The sequence below is a fragment of the Pogonomyrmex barbatus genome, unplaced genomic scaffold (genome assembly GCF_055798465.1).
Source record: "Pogonomyrmex barbatus isolate J1 unplaced genomic scaffold, ASM5579846v1 scaffold13, whole genome shotgun sequence".
NCBI lineage: Eukaryota > Metazoa > Arthropoda > Insecta > Hymenoptera > Formicidae > Pogonomyrmex > Pogonomyrmex barbatus.
The window spans coordinates 2,995,374-3,020,302 of NW_028297109.1; the positions used below are offsets into that span (position 1 = coordinate 2,995,374).

Below are 24,929 nucleotides of genomic sequence, written 5' to 3' on the forward strand. Positions count from 1 at the left end.
TTACAATTAAAACAGCAACTATGAATTATTTAAACTTGCGACAGTTTTATCTGATCCAAATTAGATTTATTTATTATTATTTATTAGTCTCTCTCCTCCTTATTATTTATTCCAGCAATTATGCAACGTGTGTTTACCTCGTTCTTATATTAGACGTATGAAAATATAATTTATTTATATGGAGATATTTGAAAATATACTGTGTGACTAAATTAGAATCTCGAGAATGGAAAAATTTCACGCGTAGACGCAAGCGCGAGAGAAGGAGGAGGTGGTTTAAAAATATATTGCAGTAAACAAGAGGTAATTCGTCCGAAATAATTTACAGTGCTCTTCCGTCGAAAATTCGTAGGTAATGGAAAGGATATAGCCTCTCATAGCCTCAAGGAAAGTTTTCAAGGTTCTGCGTGGGCATATGCGCTCGGAACAGATATTTTTAAACGTTTTGTAAGCACCCGGGAGAGAGGAGCCCTTGCTTCTTTCGAAGGTCGGTTATTGACCACATCATCGGTCTCTGAATTCTTGTTTCGAGGTTGTTATCGTCGTTCCGTTCGGTGCAAATGGAACGCGGTGGCGCCAACGTTATCAATTCCATTCCACAAAGCGAAGCTGTAACGATCGCGGCAATTTTAGCTTCACACTCGGTAACGATTCACTTTGTTATTTTTGCAAGTGAGGAATATATCCTGAAATATCACTAAAAATACCGTGAGTAAGAATTCTTAAAAAGATTCAAGTGAAATGTTCGACTTGTAAAATTCCTTGCCAGATATTACACAGCTGCGTTAACGTCTAAAATTTAATTTTGTTTGTTTGTACGAGAAGAATATTCAATGTGACGATAATTAAGACAGCGTTGGACTAAAATTAATTTAAAATAATTTTAATAATCGCACAATTCTTGAAAGACGAGCGCGAAATTTTTACTACACAATTTTCGGTCTACTACTTTCTTCGTGATGTTCTGATATCATTAGTATATCAGTACCGCAGTGTGATTCCAAAATCAATATGAAGCGCAGCAAACAAAACCCAGATGTTTGGCTCCTCGTCAAGTCGACGCACGGAGACGGAAATCATTTATTTATTCTCACCCCGCATTACACGATCATATAGTTAAGGCGAAATAGCATTTCCCCGTTAATTGCACACGTTCGCAAAATTAATAAAATATCTTTTAAGTTTAGTATAAAGAAGGATAAATATGAAAAATATTCTCGCAGATCGCATATCAGCTCGTCGTAAAATTGATTGAGCAAAAAATTAATATGGATATTAATGTAAAAAAATTGATTATTATTTATTCTGCGATAAATTTTCAGTAAAACAAACGATTCATGCGCGATGACAAATTTAAGACAGGCTCGCCGAGTGGATTTGTTGAAGCGCTGAATTTTGGCGGTGCAAGTAGTTACAACGTTAAATACACAGACGACAGTCCGGTCATGTAACAAGCTAATTCACTGGGGAGGCCGGTCGACAATTGTCCGTATCTACTAGCTGAAATCCGTACGTAATACAGCACGTCGCTTTCGAAATTGTACGATTTCATCTACCGCTTTAAATTATTTATCAGAAGCAAATTTATTATACGCGGACAAATCCGGCTTCGAGAGGGTCGGAATATTGAATTCCCCAGTGACTGTTTATATTTCGATAAAAGAAATAGCGGAATTCGAAGGGCCTCGAGTTTAAGAGCGCTCGAGGCCTTCCGTGCTAGCTCCGGAGGAGTCGGCTTTTTCGATGTACGTGTTTTTAAATACATCTTCTCCGTTTCGAAAAATATCGCCTCTATACGAGATTCGATGGGCGTACTCGACTTCAACAGCAGCAATCGCGGTCTCTGCTTCCGCGGGGAATTGCAGTTGTGTTCTCGCCCATATTTAACGCATTCGTCATCGAACACGACCTTCTTTTTCTCATTTCATTTAAACAGAAAAAAATTAAAGTTTGATATACAATAAATTAAAAATAATATTTTTTACAGACGTAAATAAAAAGGTAGATTCAAAGGTAATAAAATATAAATAAAAATAGATATTTCTGTGAGAATATAAATATATAAATATATAAATATAAATAAACATTTTCGTGAGATTTCTCAGATATTACGCGAATGTTTCGGAAATTATGTTGGCGGAAAACAACGAGATGCAATTTCCGACTTTAATTATAACTTGATTGTTACCGTCGCGGGAATCAAGGGACGTGACTAACATTAGCGTCTGGGTCCTTTGAAATGCGATCAGGATGAGAAGGAACCGTCTCGCTCGTCTAAATTCGCGAGAACGCGCGCGCGCGCGCGCGATTTCGTTTCCGTCCTCGCAAACGTCTCGTAAATTCAGGCGAATCGTTTTCACGCGCTAATTAACAAAACGGATTGCTGGCAGAGGAGACCCCCCACGAGATGCATGCCACGCATACCCCCTCGGCGATTTATCACGGAACAATAACCGCGCGTAAACGCTTAAGCCGGAGAATTACAGCCGCTCTCAGGTTGGCCGCTCTTAATGCCCGTCGTCGTTGAATAGTCGTCGGATTTATAGGCTTGTAGGAACGCGTGCGGGTACATAATCGATTGTTATCCGGAATTCGTAAGCCGCCGTGCTGCCGTAATCTTTATCCGTAATTATCGGTAATCCGAGCGCGCGTCCTCATTTCCGCGTATACGAGACGTCGCTTATTTTGCATTTAAGCGACGAAAGAGGGACGACTCGCGAACGTGACTCGCGAACGCGACGAGGAAAATGCACGCCGTACACTTGGTACACTTGGTTAATTATGTATATCAAATTATTATGTAGATTTGTAACGACGACGGCTGTTGTTCACGCGAGTAATCGCGTTCTCCATCTTACGTTACGTGTTTCATATAAAGCAGCTCGTGTATCTTAACGCCATCATCATAATCGCCATCGCGATGCCAAATTTTACATCGCACCTTTTCTGCTGACCTACGAGGAAATCGACGGCGGCGGGTCTCGTTATCGTGAGAATAAGTTGTAAAAACCTTGGATTCGTTGAATAATAATTACGCGCAGCTGCATAATTGCGCGGCGATGTAATGAGACTAATGAGGGTAGTGATAACGATAAGTCTCTTAAATCTGCGATATGGTAAACTATGTTAAATATTGGATCGATAAATCTACATGTGAGATATATTCGAAATTTATAAAAGTGTCTAGGAACTTCTTAAAAGATTTTTACTATTGCCTGTTTGTTTTTTTTTAGAGTATGATTAATGCGCAAGTTTGTTTCTTAGTCGTTTTTCTTTCGCAATTTTATCTGATCGGACTATATTTTATATAACAAGCTCCGAATGACAATGTGTTTCGAAAATTTACATACATGATATAATCGGATACGTATAATGCGATAGGTGAATTTAATACCATTTCATTAATTATACAATTCATTGTCATAATTTCACGTGATATCATCAAGTTCAATTCGTTTCTCCTATTAATCATTATTAAATAGGATAAACATTTGTATAACGTGGTACGAAGGCACTTGCGAAGTTGCGATAATAACTCATACGGGGGGGAGAGGGAGGGGGGGGAGGAAAAAAAAGACGGAAGTAAAGAATTCTGTTTCACTTTCCTCGATATATCGCGCGAAAATTCTCTTTCACAGAAGCTCCGTTAGAAGCTTGCGGTTCGCTGGATTAGCGATGACAATACCGTGCATAAATCTGACTCGCATAATCGCTCGCACATCCCAGATTCCGCGGTCTAATGATTTAAATCGCGCATGAATCAGCGCGAGCGCGTAGAATTCCGAACTGAAAATAATTCGCGGGCGGCCGACTGAAGCGTCTGCGGCGGGGGGAGGAGAGAGAGAGAGAGGAGGGGGGGGGGCAAGAGGAGATGTAAGAATGGACGCGGAATTAATGCTTCGGCACACACGTATATCGGCTACATCTCGCGGAACGAAAAACGCCGGCGATAAATCCAGCGACTGCGAGGATATAAGACAGGCATAAATAAAGACGCGCAAAATAACTGACATTTTTAACCCGCCGATCCACCCCCCCCCCCCTTCCCCTTCCCCCAGCCGCGCTGCCGTCAAGAGGAGTTCACCTCCCTGCGAAAAATCGCGGAATACATCGAACGGTATATGCCCCATCCTACTCCATATCCATCCAGTCGCCCATATATCCGGACTACTTCTTCCCGTATATCGGAGCACTCGCATTCGATACTCGCCAGCAAACATAGCCGCTGATGCGAGTAAATAAGACGATAAATTTACGACGGTGAATTCTTTTCCCGACCCCGATAAACATACTCGTCAATTGCTAGATACTCATTTATCCCCGGGATAAACCCCTCGGACCCCGTTCGATTTCCTTAGAAAATTGAAGTGTACATCGAAGCATTCTTTCATCTATGACGAATAATTTATAACCCAATTATGTGATTTCTTTTTTTATTACTTCCTTCGTTAGCATAAAACTAACATTATTCAAGCTGTCGTCAACATCGATGATCGATTTTCTTGACTATTACTAACCAACGATCGTTGTAATAATTATCGAATATTATATTATAATTATATTTAGGGTACAGTTACATTTCGACCGATTACCAATTCCATCGCTAACAACAACAGGGAATTAAATCAATTATTTCGTTGCATTGCCTCTTTTCACGGACAAAACAACTTATCTTGAGATTACCGATGCGAATACCAGACAAAAGGTTTGCGACAGGGTCGACAATTGATACGACATTTGACGTCTCTCGCGTATTTTCCTGCTGCAAACATTCACGTGAGATCCATTGTTCAGCTCTTTTCTTTTCTTTCTGAATATTTAAACCGCTCAATTTAAGTCAGAATAATTTAAGTAAAAAAAATTTAAAAGTTTATCATGAATTTTATTCCATAATGTTATATATTAAGAGGATCGAAAAGAAATCTATTGTTTTGCAGACTATTTTTTTCAGCTGAGTTTGTTTGTATTATAAAAATTATAAAAAATAAATTGAAAAATTAATAAATAGGTGAAAAAATTATACATACATACATGATGAAAGAAAATGGATTTCAGAATAAAGAAAGTTTAATCGAAATAAATATTTCGTATATTATAATTTATTATACATATAAATTATATATATATATGTAATTTTGTGTAATATAATATTTGTTGTGATAAAATATGGAATTCAGGAGTAACTTGAGATATATTACGAGTCAAGTATTTCGCGTGTTACCCCAGTAGGAAATACTGCTGACTCAGTGAGGTCCATTAGTCGCGAGCGTTTCGAATTTTCTGACGTGCCTCGGCCACTCGTCGTTATTTTCACAAACTGTGCACTTATGGCACTTAAATCATGTATAGACGCAACATAGAGAACGTGTCTAAAGGATCGGTACCTTCTGTGCATTGTAAATTTTACAACAGATTTGAAGAGTCATGGACAAAAATAAATAGTCATATGTATATACGTAACCACGTACAATATTTCTATTAACAATATTTCTATTGAAAACGTGAACTTTTTCACCAAGTTGCAAACTTGGATTCATCGCATGATTATAGTTCGAAACTTTTAATCTTAAATGCTAAATATTTTACCTCGTAACTCGTTTCCGTCATTTCTTAATGGAACGTCAATTTCACATTTATTGGAAATTTTTTTTTTTCAATCGAGAATAAGGACGTTTTAAAATAAATGAACGTTTATGCGGAATACGTATGCGAAATACGTATGCGTTTTTTCAAAAATCCGAGCGCGTGTTACTGACATAGCGATAGCGGAACCGTTGCACTTTTACGCGCGTCAACGTTCAAGATTGATGTCGACGAGATTTCGGTGAGGCGACGTCTTGCGAAGGCACAGAAATGCGACACTGCGCTTTTCCACGCGCGTCGACTGCGAGAAAATATCGCACTTCGGAAACGACGTCTTTTTGTCAAAGATTTACTTCTTGCAATTTCCGAATCATGACGAAAATCATGAGCGCAAAAAGATAAATTGCAAAAAATGTCTGTTACCGTCGATCGATCGTTAATATATTATTAAATATCATTTCACAAATTGAAATCCGACTATCTTTACGCTGAGAAATTATGGAAAGCGGAAAGTGCATCAATTTATGCACTTAAAAGAAGAATTAGATCGTATAAACGATTAGATGGGAACAAAGTCGGAATTTTTAAATTGACTTATTCAAGATCCATCTTTTAGATTAATCCGTCTTTTTTTTTGTGATACTGTCCAATTATTCTCGAAAAGAATTGCATATTGTAGAAACCATATGGTGATCGTCCGGTAAAGATATCTGAGCCAACTCAATAAACGTCAGTGCAAGAGATCTTCGTGTCACATGCCAGCATTTGGAAGCGTTATAATTTCAACGAGCATGATATTCCGTTGCCATGATGACACGAACGAACGGATGGAAAAATAAATTTCTGCAATTTCTGCAATTTCGCCAAGTTAAGGATAAAGAACTGATACAAATTTTGTTGCTTTTTTTTAGCAAATAATAAAATGTACCGATAAGAAGCTGCATTCTTATGAACTAATCTTTCGAACGTTGAAAATCAGACTGAGATAATACGCAAGTAATATATTCAAAAGCCAATTAATAATAATTACCTAATCCTCACACTCTATTTGTCGTGTCGCGAAAAGGATTAATTAAAATTATGGGATCTGGAATAAAACGGAGAGTCGCTGATGAAAATTAATTAATTAATTAAGATCGCCGCGATGTCATCGAGCGTGAAAAAATTAATTGCACCAACGGTACTCGATTAATTAACTTTTTAACCGAATTACAATTCGTAGGTGACGAAATGAAGTTTAGCTAACGGCGACCGAAACTCGTTCCAAATCGCGGTCCGACGTTTGATCACTTTCGCGCGCGATCTGTTACCTTGTTCGGGACTTGTTACCGCGAAGAATGGCGTCGATACTACTGCCTGCTGTCGCATCGGTTCTCCAGCGATTTTAATTAAAGAATTTTGAGACTTTTAATTAAGGCGGCGATTTTTTCGCTCGCGGAGAAAAACGCACGCTTTATATGCGAATGTCGAAATTCCGCTCGGCGCCATGCCGAGTCTCACGCTTTTACGAGCCGCCGTCTCGTCGTTGACGCCACCACGCAGTTACATCATCGAAAACAACGCGAAACGCGTATATATCCTACACGCCAACGCGATGGAAACGCGAGCGTAACAAATTATATCGCTGCGAAATTTACGACGAGCTCGTCAGGGATTCGACTTCTTCTCGTTCTCAACGACAGCGCGTAGAAAAATACTGGAGCGGAAAATTATTGGGAGATCTCAAAGAAGAGAGAAGCGCAGATATTCATCCCGAGTTTAATTATTAATTTAAATCAGCGACATCACATACTAATTATTATTTTTTAAATTAATAAACTTTTTTGAATTTTTTTTATTTATATCGTCACATCTCTATTTTATTTCTGATGAATTTATTTCCAATCCATAAAGGTATGCATGTGATTTTTTTTTTTTTTTTATATAATACGATTTACTCTCGTTCTTTCGTTCGTTCTTTCAAAATATTTATTTTAACAGGCAGCTATTGATAATTCTGTTATATAGATTTCCCTATGGAAAAATATGCGTGACTTTTAATGTGACACTCTTCGTGGCAAATCCCCGAGAAACTGAGGAGGAAACCGAACTGTTTTCTTTAAACGCGAGAATTACGACTACAATAGCTTTTGGTTTATTTTCGGTCTCATCGTTCGCCCGGATGCATCTGGAGCGCTTTCAAAAGAAACATACGTTTTCCGCGTCTTCTCGTTAAGAGTTAAACGCGGAAACGTGACTTCGCTGAAAGTACAGGGTACGGGCAGTCACGTTCAACTCGTCGTTGTCGCGCGAGCAACCCTCTCCTGCTCGTTACACCAGGCCAAACAACGCTTCAACATCTCGCTCGGATCCTCATCTCCTCTATCCTAAATCCGTCCACACGACATCCGTCACGGCGGCATACATAGGGTAACTGTGACGTACCATATGACGCGGCTGCTCTCGAGTTTGACGAACTGTCGCGAGTTCCCCGCGTCTCTCCGTGCGGTCCTTCCGGGATCCGGCGGATACCGGACGTCCTGGGACCACCGTGCGCTGACTCCTTTTCGATCAGCAGCGGCGTGCACCAACACCCAAGTGTCATCCAAGCAACAGCCCCGGGACCAAGACACCCTCGTCGCGGCGCAACGTGACGGCGGTCGCGCGCGCCCCTCGCTCCCCCTCGATCCCGGATCGACCGATCCCGGTATTGGCGTTCGATCGATCGCCGGCTCACCTCGATCACCCCTCCCGCGCGCGAGTCAACGACTGTGTCGTGCGTGTGCGTGTGTGCGCGCGCGCGCGTGTGTGTACGCGGTTTTCCGGCTCTCTTTCTCTCCCTCTCTCTTCCGCGCGCACTGATCATTCACCCACCACCACCACTAGGCACGGCACGGTCGACGCGACGGCGACGACGGGTGGCGACGACGACGACGACGACGACGTGGACGATCGCGAGGTCGGTGGCGGACTGGCGCGGAGCAACGCGCGAGTCACCGTCGACGACGAGTCGAGTCGCTCTGACGAGGAGATCCTGGGGGGCCGTCAGGCTGGCTGGCGAGGAGGCGGCGGGTGAGACGCGGGGGTCGCCAGCGGAGAGAGAGAGAGAGAGAGAGAGAGATAGAGAAGAAGCGAGAAAGAGAGAGAGAGGGAGAAAGAGCGGTTGGGGGCGGCGGGAGCGGACGTTCAAGAGGGGAGGAAGGGACGACGGCGTCGGCGTCGGTTCTTGGCCGAGGGCGTGGTCCTGGTGACGAGCGCGTTGTACCGGAGTACGGAGCCAGAGACGGACGCTGGTCCAGATGCTGCTGATGCTGCCCGTCGGTGTTGCTAGTGTCAGCGAGACCAGCGGCTTTGGTTCGCGGGGATCCAACGATTGTAAAGCTCTTCGCTTCCGGAAAACGCATCCGTTTTCCGGGAAATTCAGAACTCCAATTTTTACGTTGGTTCTGCTACATTCGACGTAATCCGATTACGTAATTGTTAAATTTATCGCGAACAGATGCATCGCGCACGCAATATTGTAGAGTTGATATTTAAATTCTTCCTTTCCCGGAAGTGTTCACCTGAGCTTCTTACACAACTTTCATCGAAATGATCTCCACATTTTACGCGATACATGTCGACTGATTTCAATTATAAAAAATAATTAAAATAATTAAAATATTTTTTTATCGATCACATTTTGATATTCTGATGATATTTTGATATTCTCGTTGGATAATCTACATAAAAGTTTTATCATAATCGTAGAGCTAGCGTATGAAAGATAAAATCGTGGGAGCCGCCTGAATATCGCTTTTATAATCGAAATTTATCTGTGTTAGTCACAAATTAAGGGTTTTAGAAAATCAAAAGGGCTATTGAAAAACAGGAACTGACATCTTGGATCTTCGTAAAATCCTCTTCGCCGAGAAAATCCGTCCCATTCCGAACACGTTGCTGTTATCTTTTCTCGCGTCCGTTCCTGCAAGATTCTAGCGGCATAACGCATTCGTTATCGTCGTATTCCTTATCCGCGAAGGAAAACAGAAGCGGGAATGAAATATCGTCGTTACTCTCGTATTTTCTCTTTTTCCGCATACTTGCGGAGGAAACATCCGATCCTCCCTTCCCTCCCCATTCTTTGTCCGCCGGAAATCACCGAAACTCATCGCGTCGCGTTCTCGAAACATCCGGATTTCGCGTTTTTTGTCGCAAACTGTATTTCATTAGCGCGATGCGTTCGTTATCATTGGATGACAAGCGACGAGGACGCGTTCGCCATTATTATTTGTCATTTTGGAGTCGTTACACGAGTCGCGGTGAACAGAAATTAATCAGAGTCGTTAATCAAATCTTCTTTCGCTGTTGTTGTTTTACCGCCGGCGGATTACATCATGGCGCATGTTTCTGGGGAGCAAAAAAAAGCCAGTAATCCGTAAATGACGATGTTTCTCGCACGTGCATTATTGTGTGTGAAAGATGGTCTCACGTGTATTACTTTGTATAAGACACCATAAATCTTCATATAAAAATTAATATCAATATATATCTTTTAGTCTAACAAGCATATACACGTACAGCATTGTGATAATCATTATAAAAATATATTAATTATGTAAATTAATTCAACTTATTTAAAAAATAGAACGCATGCATTTATATAATACTTTTACATAAACTTCAGAGGAATTTAATTTCTTTGCAAGAACGAGAGATTAAAAGATATATTAGAATATTAATCGTATATTAGAATATTTGAACTAGTTTCCATTATCTAGTTAAAAAAATGTACTTTAATTATCAATCGTAATCCAATTGTTCCTTCTTTAAATGACGCAAAGGTCGATTATATAAAATTCTTTTTACTTAACATCCGATATTTTCGAATTAATGGAGGCTTCTATCTTTATTAATCATATTAATAAGCATGATTTAATGAGAATCGATTTTCTAGAATGTTCGTTAGCTGCTATATCTGCATATCGAAAATTCGGATCTTGCATGTGGAATATATAGAGACAATGCAGGAAGTGGCAACTGTGATCTCTAATGCAATTACATCTCGATCAGTCTGAGTGTCGTAACAAAAGTTAGCGCGCAATTAAACTTATAGTTTCGTTCTATTGTTAGAAACGGCTCGTCCAAGTAAATTATCCGAGTCGATAATCTCCTAAATGGTTCACGTTCATTGTATTATTGTACATTAACGAGTGGAATAATTAATGATCAAGATAATTTTCGTCATCACCTCGTGTAGGAAGAAATTAATAAAACAGAGTGAAAAGAAAATGTGTTAGCTTAATGTAAGATACATTAAGCTCATCAAGGTCAAGAGTAAAAGAATTTTCATATTAAAGAGAAAGTAAAGTGAAATAAAGTTGCCAAGAAAATTACGTTGCGTAATACCGAGATAATTGTATTAATCGAGAGAGTCGCCACTTACTTCAATATGATACTCTTTCTTATTTAAAAAAGTTTTTCAATTTTATTTCTAGAGAATTGAAGAGATCTCAAACTAATTTTATTGAAAATAGAATAAATGAAATATACCATCATTAAAATGAACTTTCGAGCTATAACTATGCCTTTTAATATACAAAATGTCTTCTTGCAAAAAAATGACAATTTTTTTTACGCGAAATTTCTAATCAAAATAATTATTTTGACGTATAAATAATTGGCTAATTGTTATAATTATCCAATCTACAAAATGTATAATTATCGTGCGATATAAAAATCGTTCGGTTGTTAACTAAATATAAAAAAATAACAATTAATTAAATATAAAAAATTACAGATTTTTGCATTTAGTTATCCGCATATTAGTAGTTTCTTGAAAATTATTCTAAGACCTCTTACCCAGCGGGGCTATTTTTAAATCATTTTGGAGATCGTCATTCATTCGAAAATGCAAAATGCAGTCGTTCACAGACGAAAAGACTTGTTTGAAGCATCATGATAAATTATTACTAGTGTATTATCCGGTTGAGTGTAGAGGAGAAAAGGGAGTTGCGGGCTTAATTCGCCGTCAGAGCTACGTTTCTGCTGGTGGCAGCTCGCGAAACGCTCCGAAAAGCAGACGTGGACCTGACCCAATTGGAACCACGTTCCGAGCGAGGAGTACAGTCGTAATAAAACGGCTAGGTGACATGCCTGACGGTCCACGTCGGGCAAGGTTAAACGCCGACCCTCGCGCCGAGCTTATAAATAACTGCGATATTTCCCTGCTTTTCGGCTTGGTCCCGCCCCCCCCCCCTCCCTCCTTCTCGGCCGCGACAAGCTCGCTGAGAGAAGCTCGTGCGATCTCTTCTCAGGCGCGCGAAAGCTTCTCGATCTAATTGGGAAATGCGGTAATTGGGTCGCGCCGAGCGAAGGGCGATGCAAAAATCCTCCCTTATCCGATCTGAAAAATAGATCTCTCGCTCGTGACGAGCATAACTTTTCGGCGGGGAAAACGTCGCGGCGGCCTGATCTCTCCGATCCGTTCAATTATAACGGATATCCGCAAAGACGAGCGTAGCGGATTATTTGTAAGATCAAGAGAGTTTTGACGACGCTGTTGTGTGCGTTTAAATGTGCTGCTCGTGTGAGAGATATCCCCGCGATTCATACCCCCCCGTACGGGATGTGAGGAATTTTTGGGTACAACGTACCGAGTTTCTGGCGACATCCGAGGATTTTTGGACCACATTCGTTTGCATTTATGTAAACGAAAAATGGGTCACGCGCGCGCTACAGGATTAAAGCTCGGTTGTAGCTTATACGGCTTAATGCGCGCTCTCAAATGGTATTAACTCGGAAAATTTGGAATTGAGCTCTAACACCTTCCGCTGCTACGACGGTATATACATTTAGCATACGTGCGACCGGAGCGTGAAATCTTTCCCGATAGCCGCCGAAGCGCGGCTAGAGGGATCGTCCAAAATTCAACGAACGTCGTTTGCCTCTTTCTCTCTCTCTCTCTCTCTCTCTCTCTTTCTCTCTCTCTCGAGAAAAGTCGGTGCAATCGATCGTTAAAGGAATTTTCGCCACGAGCACGAGTCCGTTCCGCACGAAATGTCGCGCGCTATTTCCGGCCTCGACTACGATTCGCGAAACCGATGCAATTTCCGGCCTCAGAATCTATGCTCATCTCGTCGCGCGAAAGCTTCCTCAGGAAAGCACTTTGTATCGTGTGTGTGTGTGTGTGTGTGTGTGTGTGTGTGTGTGTGTGTGTGTGTGTGTGTGTGTGTGTTTTCATGCTGCCGTGCACGTGCGTGCGTCGTGTGCAAGTGGTAACTTAGCTTGCGTACGAAATAACACGGAAACGTTAGGTTTTTGTCGGGAGAAAGTTTGGTCCCGAGGCATTCCTTCCTTAACCGGATGTCAATGAGATCGTTAAAAGCAGTGGAGAACATCAAGGCACACGAAGCGACGTGATGTTTCTTCGCCGTTGGATGCTGCGCGCAATGTGGTAGCTTCGCGATGTCGGAAACCGTTGCTAAAAATATACGATACGTTTACCCGATCATGCCGGAAACTCACTGTTTTTTTCATGCCGAAGACCCGCTGTGATCTGATGCACTTGGCACGTTAGAATTGTCATCATTCCGCGAAAACAGATAGACAAAATTCAATTCCTTTACGGAACAATATATACTGTCTGAGGTCTGAATATTAAAATTATACTTGTAAAATTATTATTTCGATTGAAGATAGTTGTACCGCAATTATATTTCTAGTTTGAAAATTCGTACAAATTTTTAGATAGAAGAGAATCTTCTGATTTTCATATCCGAGTATTTCCGCTGTTTAATCGCAAGATGGACATATCTCGGTTGAAGAAACACGCGGCTGACCTAATCCGGCTGTATCTACTGCATTGCCCGCATCAAGTCAGCACCGATGACGAATAACTGTGAAGAACACACAAAAGATAAAGTCACACATTTTTATAAAAGAGGAAAATTATGGCATTGTCGTTAATCCGCGTACATTTAGAAAAATGAAGTGACAGAGACAGAAGAAATTTTTACGAAAAAATTCGATAGATATACAAAAATAATATAAATTCAAAATATAATATATAACAATAAATAAAATCAAATAAAACTATATTTTAATTTTTATAAAATTAATTAGATCGTTTCGGCTTTCGAATCATTCGTCACAATTAAGTAGTAATTAAGTAATTAAGTGGTAATTGCTGGTGCTGTTAGGCGCAGTAGATAAAGCCGGTTCTGGTCAGCCGCGCGTTTCTTCATCCGAAATGTCCACTTCGCAATCAGATGGCGGCTCGAAGTGGTGGCGATTTGAGTATGGTAAGTTAACAGTTCGGGACGAGCACGACGTGCTCGTATCACCGATTGGCGAACGGCCAAACCGTGAAAATTCCTCAAATCGGCGAACATCCAACGAGCCTCTGATCGACATTCCAAGGCTGATGCAAATGCGCGATGAATTTGTTGCTTGTTTCTAGCTTTTACAGCCGCGCGGGGGTCTTCGTTTGCCCTTTCATTCAATTTCGAAGACAGTTCGTATCGTGGATAACCAATGTTAAATTTAGCACGAGGGCACGAGAATTACCAATCGGTCGAAATAGTGCCTCTTGATGCTGCGGCGCTCATGACATGTTTATCATGCGAGAATCCAAAAGATGAATCAATGGAATCTATTCGAAAGATTTTATTTGACTTAAAGAATTGAAGGATTTTATTTTTGAAATCTCTTAATTCATATATTTCGAATTTATCTTTATGATCTTCGAATTGTAAATTTTTTATTAAGTTGTTTTATTAATTCTTACATTAATTTAAAAATGAATTTTCTCAATAAATTTCTTTTCCGATTCTATATTTTGTATTTATTTATTTTGTGCGAGATTTTCTTAAAGCTTTTTCCTTATTATAGCAAGAATGAATAGTTGACGATTAAAAATACGAAACGCGCAACATATTTCCTACGTTATTTTGCGATAAAACCCCAGACTAAATGAAAATAAAGAAACTAATTTCTGCTCATAAAGCAAACTGCAATATCTCTCTCCCACAGCTCTGCATCAAGTTCGTTGAAGCTTCCTTATTAAAATGCTAAACATGTTTGCTTTTCCTTGCGGCAAGTAGCAAAAATGGGAAGTTTTTTGTGAGTAGAAATTCAAATTTCCATACATACAGTGCTACTATATTCTTTAAAGAAATTTTGCTTTATTAAAAGGAAGTGTAAATACAATGACATAGCAATATCCGCAAATTTTATTAGCTGTAATTTATATGTCATACAAGATTTTTTTTCTACAAATTAGCAGTAATTAAAGATCAAACTGTGATTCCCCATTCTAATACGATGGCGAAACATCATGTCCACTATTATTTTTGTAACACTAAAATATGAGTGTACAATACATTCTCGCTATAATACGGAATAAATTTTTAAAAAACTTTCGCAAAATGCTTAATGTTTCCTTCGTTTATCACGATCGTCTCTACGTTGGTCTCGTTCTTCTTTGCGTTTTGTTGTTGTTGTAGTCGAGCTACTGGCGCGCTTAGCCTGCTTCAAGAACTGATCCAGACCGAAAGGATCTTCTTCGTCTTTCTCAAATTGAACTGGTCCCGATCGCGTGACTGATCTATCAGTTCCACTAAATTCCTTATCAGGAACAAATCTAAAATGAAAAATAAACTATTTATAATAACCTTGAATTTATAGATACTATTCATACTTATTTAAAATTAAATATTGCTACGAATATAAGTACAAATATCTCACCTGTTTGTCTTAACCAATTTTTCCAGATCGTCTCCATATGTATCTTTATCGATATTCTTGCTGGGACGATAAATGTGCGAAGCAATGGAATTGCCATCTTTCCATGGTTTATCATAGACGTTATATTCGTCATCGTGTCCATAACCGCTATCCATTCCTTTACTAGTATTAAAGAGACGCTGATCGAATTGCGCCTCTCCCGTATTAGGAATGTTTTTCGCAGGTAAACCGAGAGCGATTTGTTCGCTAATATCACGCTCGCGTTCGCGTTGCAAACGAGAGCGTTTGTCAGGTGCGGCACGAGCCAAATTACGTTCGCGAGCGCGATCCTTGTGTCGCTCTTGTCTAAGTTGATCTCTCTCGCGCGATTCTTCAGCCTTATCTGTAAAAAAAAAAAAGACAGCACTTATTTATCACTGTTTTGATCCAATATTTTTATTGGTTTTTATTTTACGTATATAGTTATAAACCTAAAATATTATACAAACCTAATGTGGCAGCAGATTTCAAGCCGGCGCGCTCTTCTCGGGCCTTTTGTGCGAGTTGCCTCAAATGATCCTCCTTCTTTTCTTTTTCCTTTTGAGCTAATTTCTTCTCTAACTGCGCACGCATTTCGACAGCTTGACGGGCTTTCCTGTCAGCAATATAAAGAGCTTCCGCTAGCTTGGCAAAGTTCTCATTAATGTGAACTTGCTGCAAACCTCGACCATCTGCAGCAAGACGTTTGTCTAATGGAATTGTATAACCCTAAAATCAAAGACATTCTATTCAATCTTACATAGAATCAAATATATCACATTATATTTCGGTATTATCTTTTACGATATCGAGATAGATGCAACGTATAAGACATAAAATATTTGTAGCACCTTTGCGTTTTTCCAATTACTTATGCATGGTGGGATTTTCCATTCTTTTTGTTCCTTTACGGTCACTTTTCTCGTGGGAGAATGCATGACAGGCGCTGGAGGAGACGGAGGTCCCCGTGGAATCTTTTTATTAATTCTGCAATAAATATCGTTACCTTAATACACTCGGTGATTATATCTGTTATATTTGGCAATTGTTTTATTAATTGATTTTGCTCAACATACTTGAACTTTGGTGGTTCCAAGGGATCTATTTGTGCTTCTACCATTCTGATGACTCTCTGCTTTGCACCTGAGTTAAATGACTGTCCTTGTTGCGATGGTGTATAACGTATATATTGAGCTGGAGCTTGTTTCTCAGCACATCTCACAGGCATAGCTGCTGCAATCTTTGATCTTGTTATTTTTTCTAATGCTTTCTTTGTCTTATCCGTAATTTCATCAATTTCATCATCAAGAGGTCGTTGCAGAGTAGGATCTTCCTCGTTTGTAATTTCTGATGGCAGTAAATCTGTCAACTTGCTATAGACAATCTATAAAAAAATTAATTACATAAGTAAATTAAAAATGCTAGTTTTTAATCTCATAACATATCTAAGTAAGATTCAAACTTACTTTATCTTTACTATGACCTTGTCTCGCTATAAGATCATATTTTACTTTTCCCTGAGCGTCAAGTTGTATCGCCAAGGCATTGCTTGTCGATTCTTTACCTTTCATCCCCATTCCAAGTGGATATTGTGCAACGTGGATTTCAGGAAAAGCTCCTCCATCTCCAAAGTCCTATACATATATAAATTAAACTTTATAAGAAACGTCATTGTAATTGCATTCGATAACTTGACTTAAACATGAAATTATGTTGGTGAAAAATTTTAGTTTAAAATTACACAAGAAATCATATGAGAAAGTTACTCACTTCTGGATTGCGTGGCACCCATCCTCGTCGCTGTCCATAAGGTGGTGCAGTAACAACGGCTTTGACCAATGCTGAGACTGGTCTCTGGCGCAATTTCTGTTCACGTGCCTCGTCCTCCCTGTCCCACACCACCTGGGTGGGAGCAGGTAATAAGCTAATCACAAAAGAAAACAAAAAGCACTAGTATTACAAACAGAGAAATTAGATATTGATTCTGTGTTTAGGTTAGGACATCTATTTTCCAATGAAACACAGAGAAAGGATGTTACTCTTTGATATTAATTACATTATCAAACATCAATAAAATGATAATATCGAATATACAAATATACGTATAAAAATATACGTATAAAAATAATAGTCTCTTACTTCGTCAAAGACATCGCTAAATGCAATTGGTATCAACGCACTGTAAAATAAGCATACGTCCACAGCTGAATCCAAAACTTGGCGCTTTTACCGCGCGGGGTCACCAAAATCGGCATGGTGGTGGAGATTGATAATCTTTTTGTCAAGAGATATTATTCGATATGTCTCGATGAACGGAAAATAATAATTTTCATACATATTGCAGTAACTGTAATTGATTACTCAAACTCATAGAATGACTTCTAAGCCTGAAATCACGTTGGAACACTTTTATATTTTTAATGGCACTTACGCAAAGAAAGAAGGGGAAGTGAGTATACAATAATATATCAGAAAAGTACATCTTCCTCTAATTAAATAATTTCTGCAGGTTCTTATGATATGAATGCATGTTCTTTTTTATAGGAGGAAAAGAAGATATTGTATTACTATCCGGAAAAGGATCTAGATATACAAATAAAAAATATTGGGCTTAGCGAGGCGATAATTAAATTTACAGAGTATGTACTTTGCGATTAAGTATAAGGAGAACATTTCTACAAAAGAGATTGTATTGCAGATCTTTCAACCCTGGTCAACCATGTGATTATTGTCATACACACAAGACACGACAGATATACTATCAACCAGAACCAAATTTCTGGATGGTAATGGTAAGTATTTAAAAATAATGAAATAATATAAAATTACTCTTTTAAATTATTAATTATATTTATGTAATATTAAAAACTATGTATTTATACAATACTTTACAGATTGTTGGAATACCATATATCTATAAAGAAAAAGATGGTAATAAATATCAGAATGACGAAGTATCTAGCAGTGTTTGTCAAGCTATATTAAAACAGACATATATGATGTTTAGATTATTCATGGGTTCTTTTGAAACAATCATTAATGATCCTGAATGTGGATCTGTAATGTTGTTGAAACTCAAGCTGGAACATTTTTATTCACGGGTAAGAATCATGAATGTGCATTTGTTTATAAAGTGTAATCTAAATATGGCTTGAAATTTAATATTCTACCTATGATCTGTTTCAGTACCTGCTTTCATTGAAACTGAACAATAGTGACATCCTAGATGTTTTTCAAGGTCTACAATTTTTGCCTCTTGACAAGATTACATTTCTTAAAGTGCAATGCTTTATGAATCTGGTAGAAGCTATGTTTACACAAGTGAAATATACAGCATTTCTCTATAATGATCAAGTTGTTTGGTAAGTTATGTATTCATTATTTCTCTACTGCGATAAATGAATTAACTTTTGCACAAGATTTATACGATGTATGATTTAGGAGCGGCTTGGAGCCTGAGGACATGCAAGTAGTTTATAATTATTTAGTGAGCACTCTTTTGCCAGCTCATCTTGAGAAAGAGTTGCATGGAGGCTCAATACCTAGAAATTCCCCCTCACCATTCACTACTTCACATTATGGAAAGTAAGAAAGAAACGATATATTCACATCACATTGCAATGTAAATGTAAATTGCAAAGAGAATGCCATTAAAAACATTTTTGTTTAGATTTGTTACTGGACCTGCTAGCGTTAATGAGCCTAGTTTAATTGGAAAATCGCCGAAAGTTTTTATTAATTATTCTACCAAACCTGTGTCATTGTATCTAGTAGTGTATCGAGCACTAAGTGCTACAATATGCCTTTTCGTTGATAGTAAGTAAAATATATCAAAAACAATTACAATTATATCATGTGGAAATTAAAATATTCATATTTTATTTTGCAGAGAAAACTAGTCTATTAATTGATTTTTTCAAAAGCTTAGACAGTTTTCTAGGCCCACAATTAACTACATTAGTTAGCTCTGTAGCTGATCAGTGCTCTAAACATGTAATAGTCACACCAGAATCATGCACCAAGTATCTATATTTTAATAAGTTAAATTTAGCATATAAAAGTACAATACATTTAGATAATAGACGTTGCTCTAATGTACTTACAACACCTGAGGTTTTGAGGATTATTACGGATATATATAATGATAAAAACAGGTATGTACATTCCAAAATTCTAAAATTCACAAAACATGTGCTAATGAGAATTACGTGTTAATCAATTTGATTTTTTTAGATTGAAAGAAGCTGGAGAAATAATCATAAAGACCATAAGCGATTATTGGGTTGTTGGAAAATTGTCTAATTTAAGGGAATTTTTTGTTGTTATACAACAAAAAAGTGCAAGTATTATAGAAATTGATGGTGAGTAATATATTCACGATACTGTACTGTGATAATTACATAATAAATAATCTCTCTTTATTATAGATGAAGTGAAGAGGCTTTGCGAAAAACAACTAAAAAGTATCTTTTTTCATTGATAACTATATAGAAAAATCAGAAAGTCATAAACATTATTTTCACAATCTTTTATAATGTAAGTTCTATCTCGTTAATTATCAACAATATATATTCTGTAAAATAATTACAGAAAGCTGTGTAATTTATATATATATATGTGGTATAAAATGTGAATTCTCTCTCTATTATATATTTTATATTACTCATTAATATTGAAAAATTTAGATATTTGTACATATAAATAAAACACAATGTTAGGATAATAATAGTTTTATATAATAATAATAGCATTTTTGTAAATTTGATTACAAACCAAATTATTATAAAAAACGAATTTTAATCAGAATCTTCTTCCGTTTCATCTTTCTGATTAGGAATATTGTTGGAAAATTTTTTTAATTTTGCTACGAAAAAGCCATCCATATTATGTACATGCGGATAAAACCGTTTAGTTAATTTTAATGTAGGATGGAATCGGCGTTCCCTATAATTCGTGAAACCATCAGTTCCAAACTCTAGACCGGTAGGCAGTAATTTAACGTCGCGTTTTTTAAGAGCATAATCGATGATCCATTCATTCTCTTCTGGTAGAATAGAGCAAGTCGAATAAACAATAATACCACCCGTTTCGGATCGCGCGTTAACACAATCAATTGCAGCTAACAATAATTCTCTCTGTAATGTACAACATCGTTGGACATCTACTTCTTCCTTGTTCATCTTTACACTAGGATCTTTCGCGACTACTCCTGTACCTGTACATGGAGCATCCAATAAAACCCTATCGAAGCCTTTTATAATCTGGAAATTGTTATATATTTATTAATATATATTATTATATTTATATTATAGTTACTAATTATATTTATTAATTCCAAAAATATATTTAGTACGAATTATAAAAATACTAATAAAAATAAAATTTTTTTACCGTAGGGAATTTTCGTCCATCGTAACTGCAGATTATAGAATTGACAATACCAAGTCTGTGGAAATTGCCAACAACAGCTTTTAATCGTTCTTTATTTATATCATTAGCGAACAATGTTCCAGAATTTTTCATAATAGCGGCAATATGTGAAGCTTTACCGCCTGGTGCGGCACACATATCAAGAATTCTTTCATTTTCTTTTGGATCCAATGCCATTACGGGCAATAAACTAGAAGCACCTTGTATAATATAATGTCCCGCTAAATATTCTGGCGTTGCACCCATAGGCACTTGTGCAGAATATACTACCAAACCAATCTTTGTCCATTTTCCTATTGGATCAAGATTAACGCCTCTATTAATAAGAGCCTGAAAACATATTCAATATGAATTACAATTATAAATAAATTGCCTTAGACATAAAAATAATTAATAATAATAAAAATAATTAATTTAGTCTGTATGAATCTGTACCTCAGCTAGATCACGTCGTCGCGTTCTCAGAGTATTCGTGCGAATCGTCATAGGTCTTTGTACCTCACTCGCTTCCAAAAATTCTGACAACTCGTCCATTGGAAATATTTGCATGAGTTTTTCCATTAAGAAATTGTTATAACTGTAATATGTACAGAGATCTTGTTGAAGTAATTTGATGTATTCAGAACGTGGCCTATTTTTCTCCCGTAATCTTTTAAAATCTGATAACACCATAATAACGTCTCGTATTCGTTGCTGAACGTCTTTTAAATTAGTAACATTGGCAAGTTCTTCCTCAGTTGGAAAAGAAAATACACTTTGATTCGCTATCATATCATCCATTTCTTCTTCTGCTAGTTTTCTATTTAGTAAAAAAACAAAGAAAATTATTAATTATTAATTGAAAGAAAAGTTAGTTTTATAAATAATAATTGAAAATTAACTTACTCTTCCTTTTCTTTCTTTTTTTTCAGTTTCTTGTTAGCCTTTTCTATAGGAAGTAAATCATCATCGTCACTTTTATCATTTTCTTCCTTTTCTTCTTCCTCTAATTGCTCGTCTTCAGTCGATTCTTCCTCACTAAATGTCATTTCTTTACTGTCATTTTCTATGTCATCTTCCATAAAGTTTTGCTTTGCTTTCTTAAAATTTTTCTTTGATCGTTTTACCATAGAAAACAATTGATTGTCTTCTTCACTTGTTTCTTCTTCATCTTGTTCTATTTGTTCATTTTCATCTTCTTCATTTTTGTCATCATTATTAAATATCATGTCATTATCACTACTACTTTCTATATTCTTAATATCTTTTTGTTTCATCTTTTTCCTCTTTTTACTTTGTTTTGCTTTTGTTTCTAGTTTTGATTCTATGTTTGCTTTTTTAGGAGATTGAACTTTTATTTCATTTTCTTCTTTTTGATAATTGTTATTGGCAAATTTTACTTTCTTCTCTTTTTTCTGTTTTTGCTGCTGTAGTATATCTTCCTTCTAAAATTGATTAAATAAATGTAACAAGAAGTAATGTAATAGACATTTATCATGTAAATAAAAAATATACCTTTTTAAATTCTATCTGCTCTTTCATGTTTGTTTTCTTTTTAAGTAATTTCTTTGCACTTTCTTTTAGTTGTTGATTCTTCTGCAGTCTATTCTTTAATCTCTGCTTTTGTCGGTGACTTAATTTATTAGATTCATGAGCTGTAATAAAAACAATAAATTAGATGTCACATCTAAAACTTTACATAGATACTGATACAAATTTATTTGCTTCTTTTCATACCTAGGACTCCTTTTGGAAAAGTTGGATCAGCCTGTTTTTTCGCTTTTCTTCCATGACCACTGGAAACTTGGTCTCCTTCAAATTTTGCCTTGCGACCCATTTTAATCTACAACTATTTAATACGTTTTTTTATTCATTGATTATTCGCAATATAAATATCTTTAAATTGTATATCACAAATGATTAATATTTTAGCTTATTTTATATAAAAATATAAAAATATATAATCTTTATTGATAACATGAAAAGTTAACATTTCTTTCAATACTACCTCCTTCTTCTACGTGATGATATTTATCGCAATAACGTTTAGAACAACACATTAAACAATACAATGTCTCATATTATATATATATATAATTGTAATATATATTGTAATGTATATATATATATATATATATATATATATATATATATATATATACATTACAATAAATGCATACATGTTTCTAACCTCCACGTGATAGCAATAAGGAGATATGATTGAAGGAGGTAGTATTGAAAGAAATGTTAACTTTTACTCAACAATACAATTAAAAGTAGTCTTGTAAAAACATTTCAATAACTTATTATTTTATTAAAATTACCGCGTCGTGAAACACTCACATCCAACTTCAGCTTTGTACGCAGCGTGGTTAAAGATTTTAACCAAAAGGCCGATTTCGGCGACACCTATACTGAAATCCGATCACGTGTGATGAGATCGAAAAAAAATTTTGTATTAAAAATTTGAATCTATTTATTCGTCTCGTTATGCATATATATTGCACTTTTGATTTATTATAAAAAATTAAAAGTAGCAGGCTCTCATAAAATCCCATACGATGTAATAATCAAAATTAAACAATTCAAAAATAATGGTAAGATTAATTAAATAATAATAAATAATGTTAAATTAAAAATATTAATCATAATAAGTTATTAACAAATTCTTATAATTTTCGGCAAAAAATGTGGAACGCTTCACGATTTTGCGTGTCATCCTTGCGCAGGGGCCATGCTAATCTTCTCTGTATCGTTCCAATTTTAGTATATGTACTGCCGAAGCAAGTACAAGAGGGATACTTTTTATAATCGTATATATAGTACAGACTAGGTTTAAAGGCGCATTCGAGAAAATCTCATTGGATTTCAATAGAACCCCGAGTGGCCATCTAGTAAACGATAAGTGAACTATTTTACTTCATCATTATTAACTTTTTATAAATATTTATAACATGCTCGTATCAAGCTAAACATTGAAGATCAAAATTATTAATTAAAAATTAAATATTATTCAATCGCACTATAAATTATAAATCGCAATTTATATCAAGATTTATAGAAAGTAAAGATTTATAGCGGAATTTATCGGTATATTAAGTAAGCTAAATTGTTTATATTGTTTGCAAGAAATCGCTCTCTTATATTTAATATTTAACAGTCTAATGATTATTTTTATCAACGTTAACACAGGTTAACTTTAATTTACTTTTTATCCTTTTTCATTTTTAAAAATTAGAAAAAGATATGAAGCGAATTAAACCAAGATTGTATTACATAAATTTTACTAAAAATAAACATTAGTCAAAATATTAGTTTATTAATAATTATATCGTTACATTCTATTTTCTTGAATGTGCCGCGCATTGTGACGTATCCTATGGGGTTCACACGAGTCGCGGCACGGCTGTTAGGACAAAAGACGATCGCCACGATCCGCGTACTTCGTTGTTACTTCGCCGATTTAAACAACGCAAACGCGACAAGTGTTCGCAATACTTGATTTTGGAAAGGATGCGGGATCGAGTGTGTATAAAGTAGTAGTGTGGTGATCGCGGAGCGTTGTAGACGTGTCGAAATTTCTCTGAAATTTCTCTGTTGCTTTTTTTTTCGCTGAGCCGCGAAGTTAACCGTGCTTGCTTTCGCGTGATGTCGGGACGCAACGTATCGCTCGATCATGCTTTTGCGCGTGTTTTTCGTGCGTGTGAGAGAGATGTAATGTTGTAACAATGGATGAACAAAGCGACGCGGAAAGTGGATCTGTGAAATTTCCAGCAACGAATTTTGGATCTTCCAGACACGACGTGGTCGGAGTTCCAAATCATGCGGCGAAAAAGGGGATTTATAAGGTAAACAACTTCGACTCCTTATATATTGTGGAGCGAGACTAAAAACGACTTAAAAACGCGACTTAAAACGCGATACTTTTTCTATAGACAAGATTCTCGAGATATTCTGGAATGCTATTCTCGGGACAAAGGAGTACTCTTTTGTATAAAAATTTGTATGTACTTCAATAAGGGACTTCGGGAATAACAGCATAACTGCATAAGGATATGAAAGATCCTCTTATCTTTTATTCCTCGGTCCAAAAATATAAATTCTCTTGAGATGCACGAAAGAAGACACATTTTGCGTTCGTAATATTTTACAGATTCGAAAGTAACATCAATATCTTTCAATTAATTTTTAATAATATGGCATGAAGAAAATAT

At 36.7% G+C, this 24,929-nt stretch overlaps 5 protein-coding genes and 1 non-coding gene across 12 annotated transcripts in view; 2 read left to right on the forward strand and 4 right to left on the reverse strand.

Moving 5' to 3' along the window:
- The window catches only part of Ptp36E (protein tyrosine phosphatase 36E), a 58,717-nt gene extending 50,119 nt beyond the window's left edge, over positions 1-8,598 (reverse strand). Inside the window, exon 1 of the mRNA XM_011642978.3 lies at positions 8,008-8,598. Coding sequence (XP_011641280.1) covers positions 8,008-8,010 — 3 coding nt within the window. The 5' untranslated portion in view covers positions 8,011-8,598. The remainder of the gene's footprint in view (positions 1-8,007) is intronic.
- Positions 8,599-14,706: 6,108 nt separating this feature from the next.
- Bx42 (Puff-specific protein Bx42) lies at positions 14,707-17,578 on the reverse strand. The gene is made up of 8 exons (XM_011642975.3): positions 17,446-17,578; positions 17,077-17,230; positions 16,773-16,940; positions 16,383-16,690; positions 16,158-16,293; positions 15,777-16,035; positions 15,289-15,670; positions 14,707-15,184 (listed from the first exon to the last, which is right to left on the reverse strand). The coding sequence occupies exons 1-8, from the start codon at positions 17,457-17,459 to the stop codon at positions 14,974-14,976; spliced, it is 1,632 nt and encodes a 543-aa protein (XP_011641277.1). The 5' UTR covers positions 17,460-17,578; the 3' UTR covers positions 14,707-14,973.
- Positions 17,579-17,615: 37 nt separating this feature from the next.
- LOC105429799 (vacuolar fusion protein CCZ1 homolog) lies at positions 17,616-21,526 on the forward strand. Of its 4 annotated transcripts, XR_016138249.1 has the most exons (11): positions 17,616-17,755; positions 17,851-17,945; positions 18,005-18,098; positions 18,201-18,407; positions 18,493-18,668; positions 18,748-18,891; positions 18,977-19,122; positions 19,196-19,460; positions 19,540-19,667; positions 19,734-19,842; positions 20,703-21,526. XR_016138249.1 is itself a non-coding variant. In XM_089072252.1 (10 exons), the coding sequence occupies exons 3-10, from the start codon at positions 18,090-18,092 to the stop codon at positions 19,784-19,786; spliced, it is 1,128 nt and encodes a 375-aa protein (XP_088928378.1). In that variant the 5' UTR covers positions 17,616-17,755; positions 17,816-17,945; positions 18,005-18,089; the 3' UTR covers positions 19,787-21,526. The 4 variants fall into 4 exon arrangements, 3 of the variants coding, with proteins under 3 accessions (XP_088928378.1, XP_011641278.1, XP_088928377.1); XM_089072252.1 differs by having other exon boundaries at positions 17,816-17,945; positions 19,734-21,526; XM_011642976.3 differs by having other exon boundaries at positions 19,734-21,526.
- Positions 20,021-23,511, reverse strand: LOC105429834 (28S rRNA (cytosine-C(5))-methyltransferase). Of its 3 annotated transcripts, XM_089072248.1 has the most exons (8): positions 23,379-23,511; positions 23,040-23,129; positions 22,453-22,564; positions 22,231-22,370; positions 21,622-22,160; positions 21,172-21,535; positions 20,698-21,066; positions 20,021-20,567 (listed from the first exon to the last, which is right to left on the reverse strand). In XM_089072248.1, the coding sequence occupies exons 3-8, from the start codon at positions 22,550-22,552 to the stop codon at positions 20,103-20,105; spliced, it is 1,977 nt and encodes a 658-aa protein (XP_088928374.1). In that variant the 5' UTR covers positions 22,553-22,564; positions 23,040-23,129; positions 23,379-23,511; the 3' UTR covers positions 20,021-20,102. The 3 variants fall into 3 exon arrangements, with proteins under 3 accessions (XP_088928374.1, XP_088928375.1, XP_088928376.1); XM_089072249.1 differs by lacking the exon at positions 23,379-23,511 and having other exon boundaries at positions 23,040-23,150; XM_089072250.1 differs by lacking the exon at positions 23,379-23,511 and having other exon boundaries at positions 23,059-23,137.
- Positions 23,400-23,506, reverse strand: LOC112552829 (U6 spliceosomal RNA). The gene has a single exon (XR_003096800.1). It is a non-coding gene; the product is annotated as a U6 spliceosomal RNA (small nuclear RNA).
- Positions 23,512-24,416: 905 nt separating the features above from the next.
- NLG-5 (neuroligin 5) overlaps positions 24,417-24,929 on the forward strand; it is a 185,658-nt gene continuing 185,145 nt past the window's right edge. For both annotated transcript variants that reach the window (XM_089072245.1, XM_089072247.1), the window contains exon 1: positions 24,417-24,563. The gene's annotated coding sequence lies outside the window, so the exon portion shown is untranslated. The remainder of the gene's footprint in view (positions 24,564-24,929) is intronic.

Excerpts from the sequence above, each read along its gene's own strand:
- Bx42 (XM_011642975.3), bottom strand. Across the intron at positions 16,941-17,076 it reads GGGTGCCACGCAATCCAGAA|GACTTTGGAGATGGAGGAGC; the intron begins GTGAGTAACTTT and ends ATATATGTATAG. Across the intron at positions 15,671-15,776 it reads GAAATCTGCTGCCACATTAG|ATAAGGCTGAAGAATCGCGC; the intron begins GTTTGTATAATA and ends TTTTTTTTACAG.
- LOC105429799 (XM_011642976.3), top strand. The coding sequence starts at position 17,681 with ATGACTTCTAAGCCTGAAATCACGTTGGAACACTTTTATATTTTTAAT. Across the intron at positions 19,461-19,539 it reads ATATATAATGATAAAAACAG|ATTGAAAGAAGCTGGAGAAA; the intron begins GTATGTACATTC and ends TGATTTTTTTAG. Across the intron at positions 19,668-19,733 it reads AAGTATTATAGAAATTGATG|ATGAAGTGAAGAGGCTTTGC; the intron begins GTGAGTAATATA and ends TCTTTATTATAG.
- LOC105429834 (XM_089072248.1), bottom strand. The coding sequence starts at position 22,552 with ATGGGTCGCAAGGCAAAATTTGAAGGAGACCAAGTTTCCAGTGGTCAT. Across the intron at positions 22,371-22,452 it reads TTTTCCAAAAGGAGTCCTAG|CTCATGAATCTAATAAATTA; the intron begins GTATGAAAAGAA and ends TTTTTATTACAG. Across the intron at positions 22,161-22,230 it reads AGCAGATAGAATTTAAAAAG|AAGGAAGATATACTACAGCA; the intron begins GTATATTTTTTA and ends AATCAATTTTAG.